The sequence below is a fragment of the Propithecus coquereli genome, unplaced genomic scaffold (genome assembly GCF_000956105.1).
Source record: "Propithecus coquereli isolate 6110/MARCELLA unplaced genomic scaffold, Pcoq_1.0 Scaffold171, whole genome shotgun sequence".
Taxonomy (NCBI): Eukaryota; Metazoa; Chordata; class Mammalia; order Primates; family Indriidae; genus Propithecus; species Propithecus coquereli.
In genome coordinates, this window is record NW_012141747.1 from 5,984,385 (window position 1) to 6,005,954 (window position 21,570).

The window sequence follows — 21,570 nt, forward strand, 5'->3', positions numbered from 1 at the left end:
GGTTCTTTTGACACCAAGAATATTTCATTTCATTTTATTATTTTAGAGACAGGGTCTTGCTATTGCCCAGGCTGGTCTCAAACTATAGGCCTCAAGCAATCCTCCTGCCTCAGCCTCCCAAAGTGCTGGGATTACAGGCATGAGCCACCACACCCAGGGACACCAAGAATACATTAAGAATATCAAGGAAGCCAAGTGTGGTAGCACATGCCTGTAGTCCCAGCTACTTGGGAGGCTAAGGCAGGAGGGTCACTTGAGCCCAGGAGTTGGAGATAGGCCTGGGCATTATAGTGAGACCCCATCAAAAAAAAAAGAAAGAAAGAAAAGAAAAAGAACGTTAAGGAAAGATATTTAGAAAAATCTGGATTAGGTCCTAAACACCTGTATATTAATAAAACTTCATAGGTAAGTGAAGTGAATCCCCAACTGAAAATCATTGGCCTAGAAGATAGTAGATTGAAATTAGAGAAGTAAAGTTGCAACCAAGTTAACATTTAAAAAACTAACAATACTGCTTTTGTCTAACATTAGGCAAAGCAGCACCAGGATAAAATCATATTATATTGTGGATAGCAAGGACATTGACAATTCTCTAGAAATTTCCCATAGAGTATACAATTTCTGAAAATTTTATGTTAATGATACTTTACCCAAATAAAAGCATCTCTTCTGATTTGACAAAGCTTCCCATGCATGTCATTAATAATAACATATCTGACACACCGAATTATCTTTTTTCAAGGTGAAAGAACAAATCCTAAGTGATTTTTCCAGGGGCCTTCTGGGAAATTTCAAAGACAGTTTAGGTGTGAAAGATACCATTTAGGATTTGATTTGAGGAAGGCAAAATATCAAAAGCTGTCAGGAGGTTTGAACATTTAAGATAGGATCATGGGTTACTTGACTACCCCATTTAACTAAGGCAACAATAAGAAGATTTTGAAGGTAAATATAGGAGGTAATGTTACCAAAATCACAGTACCTGTTCCTGAAGCCAAATAAAAAAATGAGAACAAGTGGGTTGAGGAGAAAGGAGAGGAAGATTTATTAATTTGCCAGCAAATGAAGAGGACGGCAGACTCTCATCTTAAAGAACCACTGTCCTCCTGTTGAGAGGAGTTTAGGCTTTTTTATAGGTCCATGGTCCTTTAGTTAAGTCAGGGTCTTCACGACCTGTGCCTCACACTATTCCCTCAGGCTCTGGTGGCTCAATTGCCCCTTGTATGATCTAATCTTGTGGTTTCTCCATCATTGGTCTTGTGACCATTGAGCCATCCCCTGCAGTGAGAAGAGAACCAACAAACCAATGCAAACAGACCTGCAAGTTAAGCTTCCAAGGATTGTCATGCTGTTACTGTGAGATTACAGTAGCCCTTTGGTTTAATTAATTTTTAACCCTGAAACAGTTAACAGCTCGTTTAAAAAAGTGAAAAGACTTTCTCCTCTTAAATAATCAAGGACATGGTAAAGTCAACATAAGGCATAGGAAATTATTCTGATAAAACACATCTTTGCCCTCTAGGTAGACAACTCACAAGGTAAAGAAAAAACCTTTAACAGTCTCTTATTAAAAGAAGACTAATAATCCATTGGGGCGTGGTGGCTCATGCCTGTAATCCCAGCACTTTGGGAAGCTGAGGTAGGTGGGAGGCTCACTTGAGACCAGGAGCTCAAGACCAGCCTGGGCAACATAGTGAGACCCCATCTTTAAAAAAAAAAATGTATAAAATAAAAAAAAAAAGACCAATAATCCAAGAAAAATTTGTCATTTTAACAGAGAAAAAGCCAAATTCTAGTTTTGTATCAGTATATTATACTAAAGCTCTTTTTTTAAGCAGTATTTTGAGTTGCTGTTTTATACTAAAACTCTTTTTGAAAATCTTATAAATAAACCCATTGAATCTTAGCTTTGACCACCCAAATTAAATTCCTTTCTATATCCATATACATCCCTTATAATATTACCTCTCAAGGTGGCAGAAATAAACATGTTCAGTAATAGACCCAAATATCCATATGGCCTTTCAATATCATAAAGAGGCAAAAATACGTAATACATGCTTGTAATTAGTGTTTTCGTATTTTATCTGACATAGAAGTGATTTGGGAATTGAATGGATATCCATTAATTAACTCAACTTAGAATGAGTCCAAGGTTTTAAGTCACCTAAAGGTCTTGGAAACTATCTTCTAGTTGACATACTGAAAACATAATTGTGTCAAAATAAAGTTTGTCAGACTAAATGATTCAATTTGGTTAAATAAGTTTACATTTTTCAAACCTTAATCATTAGGTAGTGATACTAGTTTATTTGATCAGTAAACCTATATAAATTTAGGAAAAACATACCCAAGTAGAATAAAATGTATTATACTTAATGCTGATAACACAGAGAAGACATTAGCTGTTTTTTGTTAAAGTGTTATTGAGTGCTTCTTTTCACGTTGAAAGTATTAGAGGTTCGATTTCCTTAATTCTGGAGAATTTTAGAAATATCAGATTTATATAAGCTCTTATCTCTAAGATAAATAAATCTCAATCAGAATAGAGCTCCTTTAAGAGATTTATAATCTAACCTAATTTGATAACACCACCTGGAGGTAGGGAAATGTTACATGCTTGGATGAGTAAACATACAAACAAAGCATATAGCTTCGATTTTAGAGTTTCAGCCCTGGGTCAAGAATAAACACAGAGGCTGGGTGAGGTGGCACGCCTGTAGCCTCAGCTACTCAGGAGGCTGAGGCAGGAGGGTTTCTTGAGCCCAGGCATTCAAGGTTGTAGTGTGCACCTCTGAATAGCCACTTCACTTCAACCTGGGCAATATAGCAAGACCCCATCTCTAAAAATATAAAATAAACACAGAGAAACAAAACTCACAATATTTGAACATTTCATATCAGTGGGCTTTTCTCTTCCCAGTGGGTACAAATTCTATATTGGTTTGAGCTCAAAATAGACGAGCAGAAAGAGTAAGAAACTAGATGCTCTGTTGTCATCCACTTAACAGGGATGTGACCTCTATAAACCGTTAAAACCATCTGGCCACTTCCTCTGGCGTCTCCCTTGCTAATCTGTGTGCTGTGTCTGATTGCTGGTACCCAGGTCACATGCCTGCTCAGTGGCGGCAAGAGCATTTGGGAGTGTGATTTCTGTATAGTTTACCCTTTGGGAAGATGGTTCTCTATGTAGGAGAGGACCCAAATGGAGGGGCCCAGATGACTATCAAAGATGTTGGGTGACATACTTCCTACAGCACCATCTGGCATTTCTGATCACCTTCCCTCACTCCCTCTGCCTGTCAATGGAAGCTGCTCTCCCAGGGCGGACAGAGCTCAGCTTTCTCCCTCTCCCTCCACCACCCCCTTCTCTTTCTCTCTCTCACTTGGACTCCAAATTCCACTGTGTCTGACTTGGCTTTCCTTTGCTTTCTGTAGAAGCACAGGTTTGACAAGGCCCAACAATGGGGCAAAGAAGCGAGCAAGGCCACCTGGTACACTGCAGGCATTGTTTGCATACCATTGAGGGGAAGGTTTTCCCTGGGGAAGACCAGTCGGTCAGCTTCTTGGTCCGAGTTCTTGAAAGTAGCTGGATCCAAAGTTGCACTTCTTAAAATTCTGAAGTGATTCAAATTTTCCACTCCCGGGCAAGCCTTCTTCCCTTCATTGCATGTCAAGGAAGCCTGACTTACTGTTTGGACAGAGCCTTTCCCTTACCTGTGAGCTGGAAGGCCAGGGTGCTATGGGCTTTTTGCCCTCAAGGGTGTTCCTTAGCAAAAGCAGTGGAGGAGAGATTCTGGCCACCGAAGATCAATATCCTTGTGCTGGCCACAGGGGATGACTAGGCTGGCCTGTCAGGCTGCCCTACTCAGTGCAAGGCCCAGGGAGTCCTCCTGTCATCACTGACTTGGCAGGGGGATAAGGCTAAGCCTGTCTCCACAGATGTGTCTCTGTTGCCTGGGACCTGTGCCTGGGGCCCCTAAACACTCACCATCAGGGACAGCTGGGTGGCTGACAGTGGTGGAGTGGCAGGTAGCAGAAACTACTTCTGGCTGGCTTATACCCAAAGAAGGATTTACGGGGAGGATTCTGGGAATTCTTTCAAACTCCAAGGAAGGTTTAGGATGCTCTGGTACATGCAGGGCCTCCCTGGAGCACAGCCATCACTCTGACTGAGCCCTGTTAATCCAGTTATTAATAGATAGTGCCCCGCCCTGGCAGGGGCACAGGTAGTGCTGAACCATTCTGGAGATGGCCATGGGTTGACTATTGCAACCGCAAAGATGTCAGCAGTCAAAAGAAGCAACTGATCACTGTGACCAAGGCTCAGGCATCGGGTGTGAAGGTTGATGCAGATTCACACAAAACCAGGCACAAAGGCTGTTACTGGTTCAGGGCTGCAGTGCTGGGAGTGCTGTGGCTCAGCCTCGCCCTCCAGGGAACCACAGGCAGGAGACATGTCCTAGGGTGACGGGCCTGGGGCCCTGTGGCACTGAGCCGAGACCCTGCTTCATAAAGACCAGGACTCCATTCCGCAGACCCCTTGCTCACACACAAGTTCTTAGGTTGCTTGGAAGGCTGCTCTTGGGCGCCCTCTCCTCCCCCAAAGAGGGCAAAGGAAGCCCCTGTGCTGTCACTGACAAGCACTGAGAAGCAGCCAGCTTTTCTTTCTCTTTTTCTCACGACAGCTTGTGTCGCTCTGTCCCTGGCATCCTGTGCACAGAGACCACAGCACTTAGAAGGAAAGGAAGGGGATGCGGCAGGCAGTTTGGAAAGGAAGAAATATTTACACGGGAGTGATGGCCAAATATTTAATAACTGCTGTAATCTAAATAATATAAAAACAAAAATATATTCTTTTTTATTCTGTAAATAAAATAAATAACAGCTGATCCTTTAACAACATAGCTTTGAACTACGTAGGTCCACTTATACGTGGATTTTTTTATCAATAAATATAGTCAGCCCTCTGTATCCATGGGTTCCACATCCACAAAAATGCAGATTGAAAATACAGTTTTTGAGGGATGCAAAAACCCACAGATATGGAGGGCTGACTTTTCCCATATGCAAGTTCTGCAGGGTCAACTGGGGGACTTGCATGTGCTCAGATCTGGGTATGGGGGTGGTCCTGGAACCAATCCCCTGCATATACCGTGGGACAATTGCATATTATAAAACCGCTTACCAAGCGATATAAGTTGTAAAACAAACTGCTCATCAGATCACTCAAATCATTTCCAAATTGTTGGTTTTTAGAAGCTGTTGGTGTGGGTCTCTGTTTGACATGCCTGTCCCTAAGTCAGTACACCCCCTCCTGACCCAGCGTTGACATGGGAACCTGTCCCAGACTCTCCCAATGACTGCTCCACAACGTGGCTCTTTTTGTGACCTAGTATCAGAAGTCACACACCATCACTTCTGCCTTATTTCATTATTTTATTAGTTAGATGAGTCACTAATTCCAGCCCACACTCAAGGGGAAGGGAATTAGGCTCCACTTTTTTGAAATGAGTACAAGAATTTGTGGGCATATTTTAAACTACCACACTCTGCCCTCTGGCCACAAATTATTTACATTCTCCTCTGTATTAGTGTTCTATTGTTGCTATAATAAACTACCACAAACCTGGTGGCTTAAAACAACACACATTTATTATATTACAGTTCTGGATGTTAGAAATCCAAACTGGGTCTCATGGGGCTAGAACCAAGGTGTCAGCAGAGCCATATTCCTTCTGGAGCCTCTAGGGGAGATTCTATTTTCTTACCTCCCAACTTCTAGAGGCTACCTGCATTCCTTGGCTTGTGGCCCCTTCCTCTGTCTTCAAAGTCAACAATGTTGGGCCAAGTCTCTCACGCTGCCTTGTCTTCTGCTCCCCATATCCAATTTTAAGGACATTGGGCCCACACAGATAATGCAGAATAATCTCCCTATTTTGTTTTATTTTTTTCTGGAAAAAAAAACCAAAACACTTTAATTTTTAAGACAACTGCAAGCACCTCCAACAATGGATTATTGTTACAACACTTGTTAGCTTTTTACAATCTAGTTATTGCAAAGGCATATGGATAAATGTTAATGGACAAGGTAAAAAATGAGGCACCTTAATGAATGTAAAATTTAAAATAAAAAGACATTCAATCCATTGACTTCTAAAAGAGGCTAAATATGCCTCTATATATTACATTCTAAAATTGTATTGCCTACTATTTGGGTTCTGGATTCTGCAATTTTAAGGAAATGCATAAACAAAACTGTGTGCAACCTGCAAAGAATCTCCCTATTTTAAAATCAGCTGATTAGAACCTTAATTTCATCTGAAACCTGAATTCCCCTTTGCCATGTCCCCTAATATATTCATAGGTTCTGGGGATTAGAATGTGGACATCTGTGGGAGGCCATTATTCTGCCCACCACACTCCCATATACAGAATATACTCACCCTGTTTAAAGATTTCCCTAAAGCCTCAACCCTTTACACCATCAGCTTAATATCCAGAATGGCTGGCTGGGTGCGGTGGCTCACACCTGTAATCCCAGCACTCTGGGAGGCTGAGGTAGGAGGATCACTTGAGCTCAGGAGTGTGAGACCAGCCTGAGCAAGAGCGAGACCCCTGTCTCTACAAAAAGAAAAAAAAAAAAAGATCCAGAACGTCACCACAGATGTGGATGGAAGTTTCTTGAGTATAATTCCTCAAGTATAGTTTCTCTGTATCCAAAGACTTGGGAACCAAGAGGAAATGTTATCTGCCCCTCACATGTTCAGGTGGGACAGGTGTAGGAAAACTGCAGTAGACATTCCTGTCCAAAAAGAACACAGGAGGCACATAAGAGCCACTGGTCTGTGGCAGTTTTGAAATCCAACCAGATGAATGTAGGAAGTTCCTTAATTAGGTTTAACTCCTATGCCTGTCTGGGAATGATTCTCCATGAGGTAAAGCGGAAAAGCAAAAGCTTCCCAGAAGTCCTTCCTGGCAGATTTCCCCTTAGGTCTTGTATTAGTCACCTCGCGATACTCTGCCATAACAGAATACTGTAGACTGGGTGGCTGCAACAATAGACACTTATTTTTTCACAGTTTCAGAAGCTGGAAGTGCAAGATCAGGATGCGGGCAGCATTGGTTTCTGGTGAAGCCTCTCCTCCTGGCTTGCAGACAGCCGCCTTCTTGCTGCATCCTCATGTGGCCTTTCCTCTGTGCTCACAGAGGGAGAGGGAGAGAGAGAGAGAGCACATGCTCTGGTGTCTCTTCCTCTTCTTATAGGATGCCAGTGCTTTGGATTAAACCCCGTTTAACCTTATTTATGACCTTGTTTAATCCTTTTTTTTTCTTTTTTAAAAAAATGTGGCCCAGTGCAGTGGCTCACGCTTATAATCCCAGGACTTTGGAAGGCTGAGGTGGGAGGATTGCTTGAGCCCAGGAGTTTGAGACCCCATCTCTATAAAAATAAATAAATCGGCTAGGCACAGGAGCATGCACCTGTAGTGCCAGCTACTTGGGAGGCTGAAACAGAAGGATCACTTGATTTGGAGAGTTTAAGGTTGCAGTGAGCTATGATGACACCACTGCACTCCAGCCCTGGTGACAGCACAAGACCTTGTCTCTAAAAAAAAAATTATTTATTTTTTCTTTTGTTTTTGTGTATTTTTGGTTTTATTTTTCTCTTATTCCCTGAAACATAAAGTATTTTTGAGACTTCATTTAATCTTAATTATTTTGCTAAAGGCCCTATCTCCAAATATGGTCGTATTGGAGGTGAGGGCTTCAACGTATGAATTTGGGGGACACGATTCAGTCCACAATAGATATCAGTGGCTGGAACTGGGCCATGTGGCTCCTGCTGCCAAGGAGTCCGGGGAGTTGGGGAACAGAATTGCTATAACTGGCCACTTACCAGTCATGTCTCTTACATAGGATGGCGCGCTGAGCCACGCCAGGATTCTGTTAGCAAGGATAAAGCGAGGAATGGATGTTAGTTGACAGGATCTGGTCTGCCACACTACCCAGGGGATGCTCCTAACCAAGGGGGTAGTGACACTCTGTGAGCCCAGTGACACGGGGCAGAGACGGGGGAGCCAATTCCTTCTAACTGCCCCCACCCCCCCACACACAAGGAGACTTGTCCCCAGCCTCTGCCCCTAGATCTCACGCACAGATCTGGCCTGTCTTCCAAGGCCTGGTCTTCCTCTAAACCTTCAAGTCTGTGAATCATTGTGCACTTTCCATAGATTCCTATTTTTCCCCCTGGCTTAAATCACCCATAGGATTCCTGTTGCTTGCATTCAAAGAATACTACTAAATACCCATTTAAGAAATAATAGTGACTTAGAGAGCGGGACGTCCGGCTTCTCACTGGGAACCCTCGTGCCGTCAGCAACCAAAGAGAACTAACTATGGGTGATGTTGAGAAAGGCAAGAAGATTTTGTTCAGAAGTGTGCCCAGTGCCACACTGTGGAAAAGGGAGGCAAGCACAAGGCTGGGCCAAATCTCCATGGTCTCTTTGGGCGGAAGACAGGTCAGGCTGCTGGATTCTCTTACACAGACGCCAATAAGAACAAAGGCATCACCTGGGGAGAGGATACACTGATGGAGTATTTGGAGAATCTCAAGAAGTACATCCCTGGAACAAAAATGATCTTCGCTGGCATTAAGAAGAAGGGAGAAAGGGCAGACTTGATAGCTTATCTCAAAAAAGCCACTAATGAGTAATAATTGGCCACTGTCTTATTTATTACAAACCGGAAATATCTTAACTTTTTTTATGTGTACCATAATTTAATTGGTCTCATACACCAGAATTCAGATCATGAAAGAGTGACAGAATATTTTTGCTGGACAGTCCTGATTCAACTAAGACTGGCTTGTGGTTAATTCGGTTTTTTGAATTTTGATAGTAATTCCAATACAGTAAATGCTATCACTGTTTTCCCCTTCTGAAGATATGATTGGATTAATTAGTAGTGTTCAACTTTTCACAGGGATGGTAAATTGCCATTTTAAAACCTGTTGAGGATTGGTTTTATATTTAGATTTATATAACTGGTTATGTGAATATATTTAAATACTAGGGAAATCCCTTCACTTGGAACCAAGCAAGACTCACTGGTGTTTTAACCTGTTAAAGATGAGAGCTGGAGACAAGGTAGCAATGTTTACTTTATATATTTTTGGTCTTTGCTATGCCAATCTAATTTCCCTGCATCTACTAAAATGTTGCCTTTTATTTATTGAAAGGCATTTTAGTGTGGTTTATGTGTAATATCAAACAAAGAATATTTAACACTTCTCAAAAAAAAAGAAATAATAGTAATAACATGATATATATTTTGTATAAATAATATATATTTCCAGTTTGCTACACAGTCTTCCTGTTCATAATTTTAACACCACAGAGGCAGTCTTCTTGCCAGAGGCATGGCTGGCATCTAAGCACCTTTCCTCCACTGCTGAACATCTCCACCCACTTTCTACAATGAATCCCCAGGGACCACTGATCAGATGGTCTGAATATTTTTATGTCTTGACGTATGTGAGAGGCCTGTGTAAATTATACTCGTACCAGCAGTGTATGGCACCAGTTTTGTTTGTTTTTTTTTTCTTTTATTGAGACAGAGTCCCACTTTGTTGCCCGGGCTAGAGTGCCGTGGCGTCATCCTAGCTTACAGCAACCTCACACTCCTGGGCTCAAGCGATCCTTCTGCCTCAGCCTCCCGAGTAGCTGGGACTACAGGCATGCACCACCATGCCTGGCTAATTTTTTCTATATATTTTTAGTTGTCCAATTAATTTCTTTCTATTTTTAGTAGAGACGGGGTCTCGCTCTTGCTCAGGCTGGTCTCAAACTCCTGAGCTCAAACAATCCGCCTGCCTCGGCCTCCCAGAGAGCTAGGATTACAGGCGTGAGCCACCGCGCCCGGCCCAGTTTCGTTTTTTTAAAAATCACATCTCACTACATATTTTTTAGTTAAGAAAAATGTTGTTTCCTTGTTTCTTTTCACATATCTCAATTCCCAAATTAGAAAATTCCTGTCAAACCACATGCCCCAAGTCCTGGTTTGGGAAATACAGGGATGTGGTAAGGAGGGAAACGGGGGAAATGGGCAATCTTTTATTTGATATCATAGCTACGCATGTGCACGTGCGTGTGCATATGTACACACAACTACATGCACAAGCACACATGCACACCTGCATACACATGCATACACACAGACCTACGCGCACAAGCACACAGGCACATACGCATACACACACACCTACCTACACACACACATGCACACACGCACATACACACACATGGCACACATGCTCTTGCATGCACCAGCAGTTCACTCCTCAGATCCCTTGTGGAGTTGCCCTAGACGACTAGAACAAGGGAAACTGAAGAACAACTGAAGGGGGCAAATCCTGCCAACAAATTTAAACCGGAGGAAAGCAAGAGGCTTCAGTCGTGGCCGGATCATCCAGACTCCCTCCCTGGCTGCTTCTATCCCATTATCGTCAACCCATAATTCCTGCCTCTTAGCATCCTGGTTAAGCATCAGGCTCTGGACGGGATTCAGATCCTGGCTTCATCACCAGCGGTTATCTTGGGCAACCCACTAAATCTCCCTTAGCGTCATCCTGTGGGACCCAGGGATGAGTAGAACTTTCTCATAAAGGAGTTGTGAGAAAAAATGACTCCTGGGGTCTGCATGGCACCCAGCCTGGAATAGCACCTAGTGAATGCCAGCTGCCTGCCTGTCTCCTGGGAAACAGTGCTTCCTGTGACCTGTGTCCATTATACAGATATTTAACATATAGGCTGTCGCTTGAATACCATAGCACTTGTTTCTTAGGGATGCAGTAACAGGACCTCAAACTGGGTGCTTTAAAACGGCAGATACTCACTCTTTCACAGTTCTGGACGCTAGAAGGCCACATGAGGGTAGTGACAGGGCCGTGCTCCCGTAGGGGAAGCCCTCCTTGCCCTTCCTGGCTTCTGGAGGTTCGCTGGCACTCCGTCCTTCCTTGGCCTGTGGCTGCGTCGCTCCCATCCTGTCCTCACGTGGTGTTCTCCCTGTGTCTGTGTCTTCACGTGGCCGTCTTCTTACAAGGACGCCAGTCGTATGGATTAGGGGCCCACCCTACGTTAATGTGACCGCATCTTAACTAATCACATCTGCGACAAGCTTATTTCTAAATAAGGTCATATTCTGAGGCAGTGGGGGTTAGGAATTCAACGTATCTTTTTTTGTGGGGGACACAGGCTAACCTAAACCAACCATTTTGATTGGATGACTGCTTCTGAGCAGAGGTGATTTTTGAAAGTTTTAACAATTGGTCTGGCACTGTCAACCGACAGCGAGGATGTTGATTCTGGGACTGGAAATGAGGATTTAGAGAAAAGCTCCAGAAGAGGGTGAAGGAAAACAAACCTTCCCCTTTCTCTGAGGCAGTGAGTTGAGCTGGGCTCAAATTCCAAGGTGTGGGGCCGCCCGGAGCTGCGGGTGGTGGCTGGAGGTCTGGGCCGTGCCAAGGAACATCTGCTGGGTTGGTGGGGTTGAGAAGCAGCTTCAAGAAGGGTCATGTCTTTGTCGTGCATCCTTTCTGCTTCCCGGAAACTTTAATAAAACCTCATTAATTTTCCCTGCCTGGTCTCAATGGTATCTGTGTCTGTGTCTGTGTGTGTGTGTGTGTGTGTGTGTGTGTGTGTGTGTGTGTGTGTAAGTGGGGAAGGCATGGGCCGTGGCCCTTGTTTCTGAAGGAGGAATCAGGGTGGGTTCTATCCCTTCTCCAAAGTCAAGTGGAGAATTGGCCAAGGTCACTGGTGCAGAGAACTGCTCCTCTTCAGGCCACCAGCAATTTGGGCTACATTTCGAAAGCACAGCAGTCACCCTCGAAGTGACACCAGACTTGTTCCACTTCCACTTCCCCCTGTTGGTGTGGACCGTAGACTATCCTCTTTTCCAGCCACTGTGGAAAGACCTTTTCCTTCCTTCTTCCTTCCTTCCTTCCTTCCTTCCTTCCTCCATCCCTCCCCCCTCCCTCCCAAGAGGCTGCCCCCCGATTACTCCCCAGGCACCAGCTCTGTAGCTCTCAGGCAAGTGATGTCCACCCCAGCCCAAGCCCTGCTCCTCCACACCCCTAGCTCATGCTGGAGGGCAGCCAGACAGCTCTGCACAGGAGCTGCGGCTGAGACTAGGCAGTGAGGTCAGCCCCACGGTAGACAGACCATCATCAGGCATGGTTAGATCATCACGCATACAGACGGAGATGAAAACTATGTGGCAGGCGAGCCTCCGCTTCCCTCCCCCTGGCCTTGGCAGACATTACTAATCAATTGCATCACTTTCACACTGAGTCAACCCAAAGCTTCAGACAACCACAATAAGATGGTCAGAGTTGCTACCTGGGGGTAACTGACTTGCCATTCATTCATTCATTCATTCATTCATTTATTTCAGGATATTATGGGGGTACAAACATTTTGGTTACATGTTATGACTTTGCCACACCCAAACCATGATTTGAGGTGTGTCTTTTCCCCCCTTGACTTGCCATTCTTGACCCAGATACAGACAGGATCCAAAAGTCAGGGTGACTCTGAGTCAGAGCCAGGCAGGAAAGCAGGGGTTTTAACAGCAGTAAGGCAAAGACAGGGCAGGGGGGTGGTCAGGCTGGCTGAGCAGAACTCCAGGCGGGAGGGAGGTGATAACTCCCTTGCATCAGAACTTCAGTTTACAGAGCACTTTCACTAAATGCCTGTGACTCTTGAGGTAGAGGTGACTCAACTTCCATATCACAGATGAGGAAACATAAGCCTAGAGAAGTGTATGCCCGTGGTGTCACCAGTGTGGCAGCTGCTGTTTTGGTCACCTGGTAGACACCAGGCCTTGGGAACACAGGTGGGCACAGGCCTTGGATCAGCTTCTCTCCTGAAAGTGCATCCTTCAGCAGGACTCAGGCAGGAGGCAGTTGGTGGTGCGTGCGGCAGGTGATTAGCCACTGGCTGGGCGTGGGAGGAGCTCTGGTTTATAGCCCTTGCTGATTTCTGAGAGAGTGTAGATATTCCTGCCTTGGCTTCAAGCTCCCAGTAGGCATCACTGAATACGGAGTTGGGAAGAGATGCCTGTAGTCCGCTCTCTGGGGCCGGAGGAGCCGGCTCCAGCTCACCAATGTCAATGCCCCAGAGAGGCACTTCTGTCCCCTGAGCCCCATGATCTGGGTGTTCAGCTCTCCCCGCAGTTCTGCGTCGCTCAGGCTCTCCCCTGCCTGGGTCAGGTTTGTTTCTGTTGCTTGCAAGTGAAAGGCCTGAGAGCCGTCTCTGATACGCTGACCCCGTGGGGGAGCCAGGTCTCAGGGCCTGTGTTCTGGCTTCCAGCTTCTTGATCTTCCCTCTCTACCCACTGACCCCTCAAGGGCCCGATGGCAAGGCCCCACAGGTGGTGGGAATGCCAGGCACAGAGCCAAGAAGCCCCAAGGTGGGAAGGAGCCTCAGAACCTGGAAGCCGCAGCCTGGAGTCTGAGCAGTGGCAGGCGGTGGACGGCCGGGTCCGTCGGGCATGGGGAGGAGGGCTGGGGAGACTGCAGTCAGCAGGCAGGTCGCCCTGTTCAAGGGGCAGCAGCCACTGCTCAGCTCCAGGAAGTGGTCCCATGTGACCAGAAATTCTGGTTTTTAAAGAGAAGCCTGATATTCAAATTTTTGAATGCGAAATCTGATTTGTAAATGCCAGCAACTATATTAAAAAACATTTAAACATCTCAGGCCACTGTCGGCAGCCTCTGGTCTTAAGTCTGTGTCTTTGCTGAGCCACAGGCATCTCTCACTTGTCTGGGCTTCTGGCTGCCCCTCTGGCACCTCCTTGCCAGCCCTTGGCTGTGCCCACCCCAGACTGTGCCCCTGCAGCCCCCTCCAGTGTGGCCACTTCTCCACTGCCCCGAGGGAGGCACGTGGGGCCCCCCTTGCTGCCAGAGCCTGTTGCTGCCCCTGCATCATGTCCTTGCTGTGCACCGCGTGCCCCTCCATCTCACAACCCTCCTCCTTGCTCCCTGCGCCCCGGCCTCCTCCTCCACTCAGTCCTGTGAATGTGCCCAATACCTGTGATGACTTCAGCCAGCTCTCTATCTCCCCAGCAGTCCCTTGGTCCCACTGCCTGTCCTTGGCTCCTCCACCCTCCAGCTTCGATTCCATGGCCCTCTGTTGCCATCGCTCCCTGCACCCACCTCAGGTCGCTGTGCCTCTCTGCTGCACCCGAGCTCCCACTCGGGGCTGCACCCAGCTGGCTGCCTGGGCTCACGACACCAGGGCCATTGACCTGGAGCGCAGCCTCTCGCTTTCCGGGGCCCCCATGGCACCGCCCTGCTGTGGCCTTGCTCCACTCTGTGAGCTCACTTGTTCCCCTTCTCTCCTCTACCCAGACCTCCAACCCCAGTCCCCATCCTCACTCTCTGCTCACTGAGGAAACAGAAGCACTGGCTGGACTCCTCTGTTCTGTGCTGTAAACGGGGACAGGGCCTTCTCCGGGAATCGTGAGGAATGAAAGAGAGAATCATGTAAAGCTGGCACACCGGAGCTGCAGGGCGAGGTTTCCAAGGAAGCATGACTTGCATTCAGCTCTAGCATCTTTTGCAGCGTCCTGACCCCGAGTCCACCTGCCCAGGACACAGACGCCCACAGGGAAGGTGCATTCTCCAGACGAGCCTCCAGAGGGCACCACCAGCACAGCGCTGAGCCTTCTGCGCCCAAGTCCTAGAGCCAGGCACCTGCTCACCTTTGTGCCAGGGCCAGGCCAATGATGCTTTGCAGATGAAGAGGACCCATATCTGCCCCATCTCAGATATGTCCCTGCACACAACAGGTAGCTCTCACCTTCTCTCTATCCAGGCGATGTGACTCGTTGACCTGTGGCCCAGCACCCAGGGCCAGGGTGTTTGCCTGGAGGGTGGGCGGAACTCAGCCCCCTCCCCATTCTTCATCAACCATGGGGCCTCTGGAGGCTCAGAGAGATGGGCTGTACATGGCTGTGTGTGGGAATCAGGAGCTCGGGGCTGGTCACACAGATTCCCAGGCTGGCATCTCAGCATCTCTTGGAAGGCAGGAAATTGGAGACGCCCCTGCAGAACTAAGAGTGCTCATGACGGCAGGGACCACCACCCCCTGAGCACCCATCAAGTGGTCTCACTTGGAGGGCACCTGTGCCTGAGCCCACCCTCCACAGGCAGCTCCTAGGGAGGCAGAGGCTGGACAGGGTGGGGCCTTCCTGCCTTGGCCACCCACTCCCTGGTGCCAGGCATTTTGCATGTTCCCTGACCTGGATTCCGTCATCCCAGATGGTGGCCCTGGGCAAGCAAGACCCCTGGCATTGGCCGCCCCACCCAGGAACTAAGGAGGTCACGCTAGATTGCCCCTCTTGTGGCCTGAGGTCAAGAGCATCCCTGCAGATGTGGCCCCAGAGGGCAGGGCAGGTTGCAGTGTCTCGGTCAAAGGCTGCCTGCAGCCCCGGCATCCGCTTGGCCAATGGTGGCCCTGCTTTCCCCAGGACAGGTGTTAAGCTGCTCTGAGAACAGGCTTCCTGTGGAGGGAGGGAAGGGAGATTCTGAAAGGCCCCTGCTCCCACCTGGAGCCCGCAGGAAGGAGGCATTAGGCTGCAGGGTTTCTGTGTGCGCCTCCTGGAACAGCCACAACTGGACCTACTGGAGTTTGTTTCAATGCAGATGCCCAGGCTGAGATGGGCCCCTTCACTCCCCTTTCCCCCAAGAACCCCCAGCTATTTCCACCCCAGTGGGCCTTCCCGGCTGGTCCTTATGGGGCAGGCAAGGTGGGTGGGGTGGGGGTCACCGAGAGGATCTGGCAGCCCCACAAGTCTGTGTCCACCACCAGGGTAGACCAACTCGGGCTTCCAGGTCACACCTTCACCCCCCTGGAGCGCTAATAACAGCCACAGGGCTCATCTCGACACCCTGGGGTTCTGTGGCTCAGCTCAGGACAGTGGAGTCACACTGCCCTGTTCCTTGCCTGCTGAGGGAAGCTGCGGAAGTCACCTACCCTCCTGAGCCTTGGACCCCTACGTGCACAAGGAGGAAGGCAACACGCAGTGCCCGGAGGCTCAAGTAGGAACACAGTTTGAAGGCACAGAATGGGCATCAGAGCTGCTGACATGTGAGCAGAAGGCTGAGGTTTGCTCTGGGCCCACTCAGGTCCATCTCCTTCGCTCCCCCACTGGCAGCCCCACCCACGGGCTTGCCTCCATCTCGCCTGCCCTTGCAAAGGTCCACGCCATGCACACCGCGGAGCGGGGTAGATGCACATTGGTGTCTTTTTATTGGATTTTCCATGGGCGACCTGGATGCCCTGAGTGGCCCCGCCCAGCTCCTGGCCTCTGCTCTGGGGGCTCTGCCACCCTGCACATCCTTTCCCAAGCAGCTCGGGCTCCTCCTTGAGACAAACCCAGTTTTCCTACCGCCTTCCTCTTTATTTACACCAGGCTGCCTGGCTGGGGCACGGCCCAGGTGTCCCAGTTAGTGTGCTGTAGCCCAGAGCCCCTGGCAGCACCTGCTCATCCCAGGCCATGGCAGACTCTGCCCTACAGCTTGGTGTTGAGATGGAAGAAGTGGGGCGCTGCATAGGTCGTGACTGGCGGTGCGTGCCAGGCAGACGCAGCTGGGCAAAGTCTGTGGCGGAGGGCACTGTCAAAGGATGTCGGGGGGAAGTGCATCAGTCCAGTGGCCATGGGTGAGGGGCCTGTAGTGGCCATGAAGTGGGCCGGGAAGGCCGGGATGACCAGGGGGCTGAAGGGGAGCGTGGCCTGGCCCTTTAAGGGGTCCGGGGTGCTGGCGAAGTTCATCGGGCAGCGCAGCATGGTGCCCCTGTAGGCCTCTGGGGGGGCTGGGCCCAGCAGGCAGGAGACGGCCAGGCCGGGCCCTGTGGGTTTGGCCCCATACTCCTTGGCGTCCACCTCCTTAAGAAAGGGAGACACTGCCCGCAGTTTTTTGCCACCATGGGCAAAGCCCTCTTCCTCCAGGCTGCGCTTGCTGCTGAGGCCTGGGCTGCTGGGGAAGGCTGATGGGGGCACAGGGCTCTCGGCCGGGACTTTGGCCATGGGGGACACCCAGCAGGCTTTGGGCTTGGGGTAGAGGCTGCCCTTCCTGGAACCGCCTTTGTGGAATGCAGAGGGGCGGTTGGCATCCCCGCCCCACACGAGCTGGGGCTCTTTGATTGACAGTCCCTCCTCTTTGCTGGGAGGCCCCGAGAGCACTCCATCTTTAAAGTTGGAGAAGAAGTCCCGGGGGTGCTGGCTGACGGGCTTCAGCACCTCGGTGGGATAAGCGTGGAAACAGCCCGTGAAGATGGGGGCCGAGGGACAGGGGCCCGCTTGAGCCTCCTCCCTGAGGCTGCTGCCAGGGGCCTGCAACCCCTCCTGAGGGGTCAGCTGGTGCCTGGAATTCTCAGCCAGCCCTCCTGGGCTCCGGGGACTCTCTGGGGGATGAATGGCTGGGGACGCCTGGGGCTCCATGTCCGGGCCACCTGCCCCATGGCGACAGCCTTCCTCCTGGCACTGCAAGGCCTCTGCCTTGCTCACCTGGGCCAGGAGCTTCTTTTTGGCCAGTGGTGACATGATGCCATGTGTCCCTTTACAGTAGAAGCTGGACAGGAGCCGCTTATAGGCCTCAGGGCAGCTGCTGGCACCCACGAAGGGCAGAGAGGGCCCAGAGGCTGGGCCCAGCTGTTCTGTGCTGTCCCTGGGGGGCTCCTGGCTGGGAAGCGGTGCTGGGTCCAGGACATCTGTTTTGGTCTTTCCTAGCATCATCTAGAATGAGAAAGGGCCATACCTCAGGGCTGGGTGTGAGCCATGCATCCTGACCTGGGCACCTGGAGACAGCAGGGTCTTGGGAGTGCCCAGGGCCCCTGCTAGCCCTTGTAGTGCTTCTGTGCAAAATCTTCAAAAGGTGCCCTGTCCTCCGAGTGGACACTGTCTGGCATCAGGACATAGGGCCTAGTGGATGGGGTGTGAGCTGGAGCTCAGACCCCACTTGCATAACCATTTGCAGAGAACCTGGAGCCCCGAAGGTCCTGTCCTTGGAGCAGGTTCAGGGTATCTAAGCAGGGAGCCTGGCAGCCACAGTGAGGGCAGGCGCTCACCTGGTCCACCCGCCGCTCCTCCTTGGTCTTCTTCGGCCTCTCAGTGGCCCCGTCATCTGCCCGCTGCTCCTTGGCCATCTTGTATTGTTTCCTGGGCTTGGAGGGGGGCAGTGGCTTGTCATCCTCCCCCTTCAGGTGTCGCACATATGGGAGGACCAGCCTGGGGAGGAGCAGGGCAGGCAGGTCGCCAGGAAGCCAGGCCCACCCCCGCTGCAGGCTTCCTCTACACTCCTCTAGGTCCCCCTCCGTCCCTGACCGCATACAGCCCGTCCCGCAGTCCCAAGCCGTGATGGGGATGGAGCACAGCACTGCCCCGCTGCCCCAGGCTGGGGCTGGGGCGGACACATCCTGCCCCCTCCTCTGCATCCTGACGCTGGGCCAAGGCCAGAGGGGGAAGGCCCAGGTGTCCCGTACCCGGGACCTGCGGTGGCCACCCTGCTGTACCTCTCGTAGTGGCGGCGAGTGCAGGTGGCCGCGCTGGTGCTGCCTGGGCTGCCCCCCAGCTCGTCGTACACGTTCTTCCAGAGGCGGCGACCGGTCACCTGCAAGGGCACCACGTGAGGGCATGGCAGGCGGGCGCCCCCTGGCGGCGGGGGGTCTTCACAGCTTTAGGTCCCGAACTGCGGTTTTGCAGCTGCCTCTCCGGCAACAGCGGCCCGGCCCGGAGGTCGGGGTGGGGGGACTGCCGGGCGGCCAGCCAGTTCTCCTCTCCCCGGGGCCACCCAACTGCTAGCCCAAGCAGCTTTCCGAGCATGGGGCGGGTAGAACAGATGGGAAGGGAAGAAAACCTGCTTTGAGCAGCACAGTACTGGCGAGGCAGGCCCCTCCTCCTCCCCGCAGCAGGCAGGGGCAGGATGGGGGATCTGCCTCTTCCTCCCGTCCGGAGGCAAGGATAGCTCAGTGGGCTGGCCCTGGGGTGCTGCAGGGAGGGGCCTTCCTTACCAGCTCATAGGCCCCCAGCTTCTCCACCGCCTTGTAGATCTTCCACAGGTTAACTGGAGGAGAGAGGGGCAGGCCTGCTGTCAGTCTGTGGCTCTGGCCAGCAGGCACAGACAGCACACACCCACACAGGGCCACTGCAACGGATGGGCAGGCCAGGCCTGGCGCACCGGTGACCCAGTGGCCAGTGAGGATGGAATCCAGCTCCACCCATCCCCAAGCATGGAAGGGGCATCCTATTTGCAACCCCTGGTAGGCTGGCAGCATCCAGGGTCACCCAGGGTGGAGGTGCCTACCCAATGCCCTGCCTGGGTGGGGTCCCCTGCTGGGCCCCCCTCCCTGCCTGCACCCCAGGGACGCACTCTGCTTGAAGCCGAGATGGGGCACCCTCTCGATGGGCGTGTGTCGCTCCTTCATGAACTTGTAGAGGCTGACCAGGAAGGCCTGCTCCTCCTCCCGCTCCCTGCCTGCCTCGGGGGAGTCCTGGGGAAAGAACGGGAGGCATTGGATGGGCCCCAGTCGGTGGGTGGCTGGGGACAAGCAGAAACCACCGGCTGTGGGGAGGAAAAAGGTGCCTGCCCCAACCCCAGGCTCCCCAAGAGCACCCAGCCCACTGCTTTGGGCTGGAGTGACTTCCCGGGTCCAACAAGGCATAGGCATCAGCTCTTAGTGTCCTGGCCCAAAGACGGGGGCTGGAGTCCAGGGCCTCCCCACAGGCCTGGCAGCCCAGAGCAGCTGCAGCTGGTGCCAGAGATGGCCACAGGAACAGTCCCCAGCCTTCTCCAGGCCAGGATCACTTCTTCATCTTGCTCTTAATTTTGTTACATCTGTGTCTTAGCTCCTCTGCCAGACTGTGAACTTCTGCAGGGCAGGTTGTGTGTCCCCAGGGCCCCTGGGATGAAAGCTGAAGGAACAAAGGTGTCTAGCACTGTGGGGCCGCTCCACTGGGCCTGCGTCCACTGAGACTCTGCCCTGCCAGCTGCCTCTCTGATCCACCAGCCTGCCATGCTGAATTTATGGAGTAGAAGCTCTGGGTGTCCACTGGCACGCTGCTGTCAGGTACACAGGACTTTTGGTTGCCAGTCTCAGAGGGGCAATTCCTGCTGAAGCTTCATCAGGCAGGTGGCTCAGGGCAGTGAGGTATGGTGGGGCTGGGCTGAGGGCCCATGTCCTGGCCCAAGGTAGGGTCCTGCTTGGAGAATGTCCAGCTCCCCAGCTCCCAGAAGGACATAGACCATCTGGGCCTAGAACAGTGCAGAGCTATGTGTTCCAAAAATATTTGACTCAAGTTTATTTCAGTATTTTTACTTTTTTTAAGTTGTAAATATCTTCTATAATATTTCAGCGTTTTTAAGGTACTAAGGCCCTCTGATAACAAATGACACACAAACCTATGTGTTACCTATGAAGTTGTAACATGCCGGAGACCCGGGGGCTGCTGTGCGCGGACCTCAGAAGGCAAGCTCTCACGACTGCTCTTGGAGTCTGCCCTTCTAGTCCTTTCCTGAGTTCCAGGCAAGTTGTCAAAGACTACTACCATTTGCAACCACTTTTCTACATGAATCTGGGTATTTTCTCCAGACTGCGCCGCCAAAGCAAATGGCCAAAATGAATGGAAGCTGAGGCTGACCGTGCTCCAAAAATGCCACCTGCAGCCCCCGTTTCCGATTCTGTGCTCATCAAAATAGCCTTGCTGAGCTCACTGAGCGACTTTGTGTGTCCACATTATAAATGTGGGGGGACGGATGTACATGTAGTTTTACATCATAGCATCGTGCTTTTGTCTGTTTTATGGATCAGGGTGCCGCGTCATCTTCGTCTGAAAAAAGGGCTCTGGCTCTGCCTGGCAGGGTGGGGTGCAGGGACAGTTTCCCTCCTGAGAGCTTGGGGAGTCTCCAGGTTCACCTGGAGTCTCAGCACAGGTGAGGGGGCAGGGAAGAGCCCCCGAGGGAGTCAGCAACTCACCTCCAGCTGGATGGGGCTCTGGCTCCTGCTCTGCTCACCATCGGGTTTAGGGGATGAGGGTGGGTCTAGGGGGTCACTCTCCTCTGACTGTTTCCTTTTCCCTTTGACAGGGGGTGCTGCAAGGAGAGAGGGAAGAAAGAGGAGGGGGGAGGGGAGGGAGAAAGAACACATGAGATACAGGTAGGGAGAACAGGTGACCAAGGAGAGGTCCCCTGCCCTAAATCGGAATTGGCCAGGGGAAGGGGTCTGTCCTTGTCTGCATGTAGGCTGTCCCCGCCCTCCCCCCACACTCGGGCTCCCGTGGCCACCCCTGCTGACCCTCCTCTCCCCTCACCCCAACCAAGCCCCGCCTGCTCCACACCTGCCTCTCTTCTCTCCTCTACTCCAGCCATCCCCACCTGCCCCCGCACCAGGGACTCGTTTCACAGAAGACAGTTTTGCACAGACGGCGCAGCAGCGGGGTCCCCCGGAGTCCCACCGGTATCTGCCGCTGCAGCCAAGCCAAACCCACCCCCTCACTCCGCACCACCCTCCACCTCCC

General features: G+C 51.0%; 1 protein-coding gene across 1 annotated transcript in view; it reads right to left on the bottom strand.

Annotated features, from left to right (window-relative positions):
- Window positions 1-12,646: 12,646 nt before the first annotated feature.
- Window positions 12,647-21,570, bottom strand: part of ARID5A (AT rich interactive domain 5A (MRF1-like)) — an 18,649-nt gene continuing 9,725 nt past the window's right edge. Inside the window, exons 2-7 of the mRNA XM_012642003.1 lie at window positions 21,030-21,145; window positions 19,427-19,547; window positions 19,068-19,120; window positions 18,570-18,667; window positions 18,126-18,285; window positions 12,647-17,793 (exon numbers count right to left, since the gene is read on the bottom strand). Coding sequence (XP_012497457.1) covers window positions 16,570-17,793; window positions 18,126-18,285; window positions 18,570-18,667; window positions 19,068-19,120; window positions 19,427-19,547; window positions 21,030-21,145 — 1,772 coding nt within the window. The 3' untranslated portion in view covers window positions 12,647-16,569. The remainder of the gene's footprint in view (window positions 17,794-18,125; window positions 18,286-18,569; window positions 18,668-19,067; window positions 19,121-19,426; window positions 19,548-21,029; window positions 21,146-21,570) is intronic.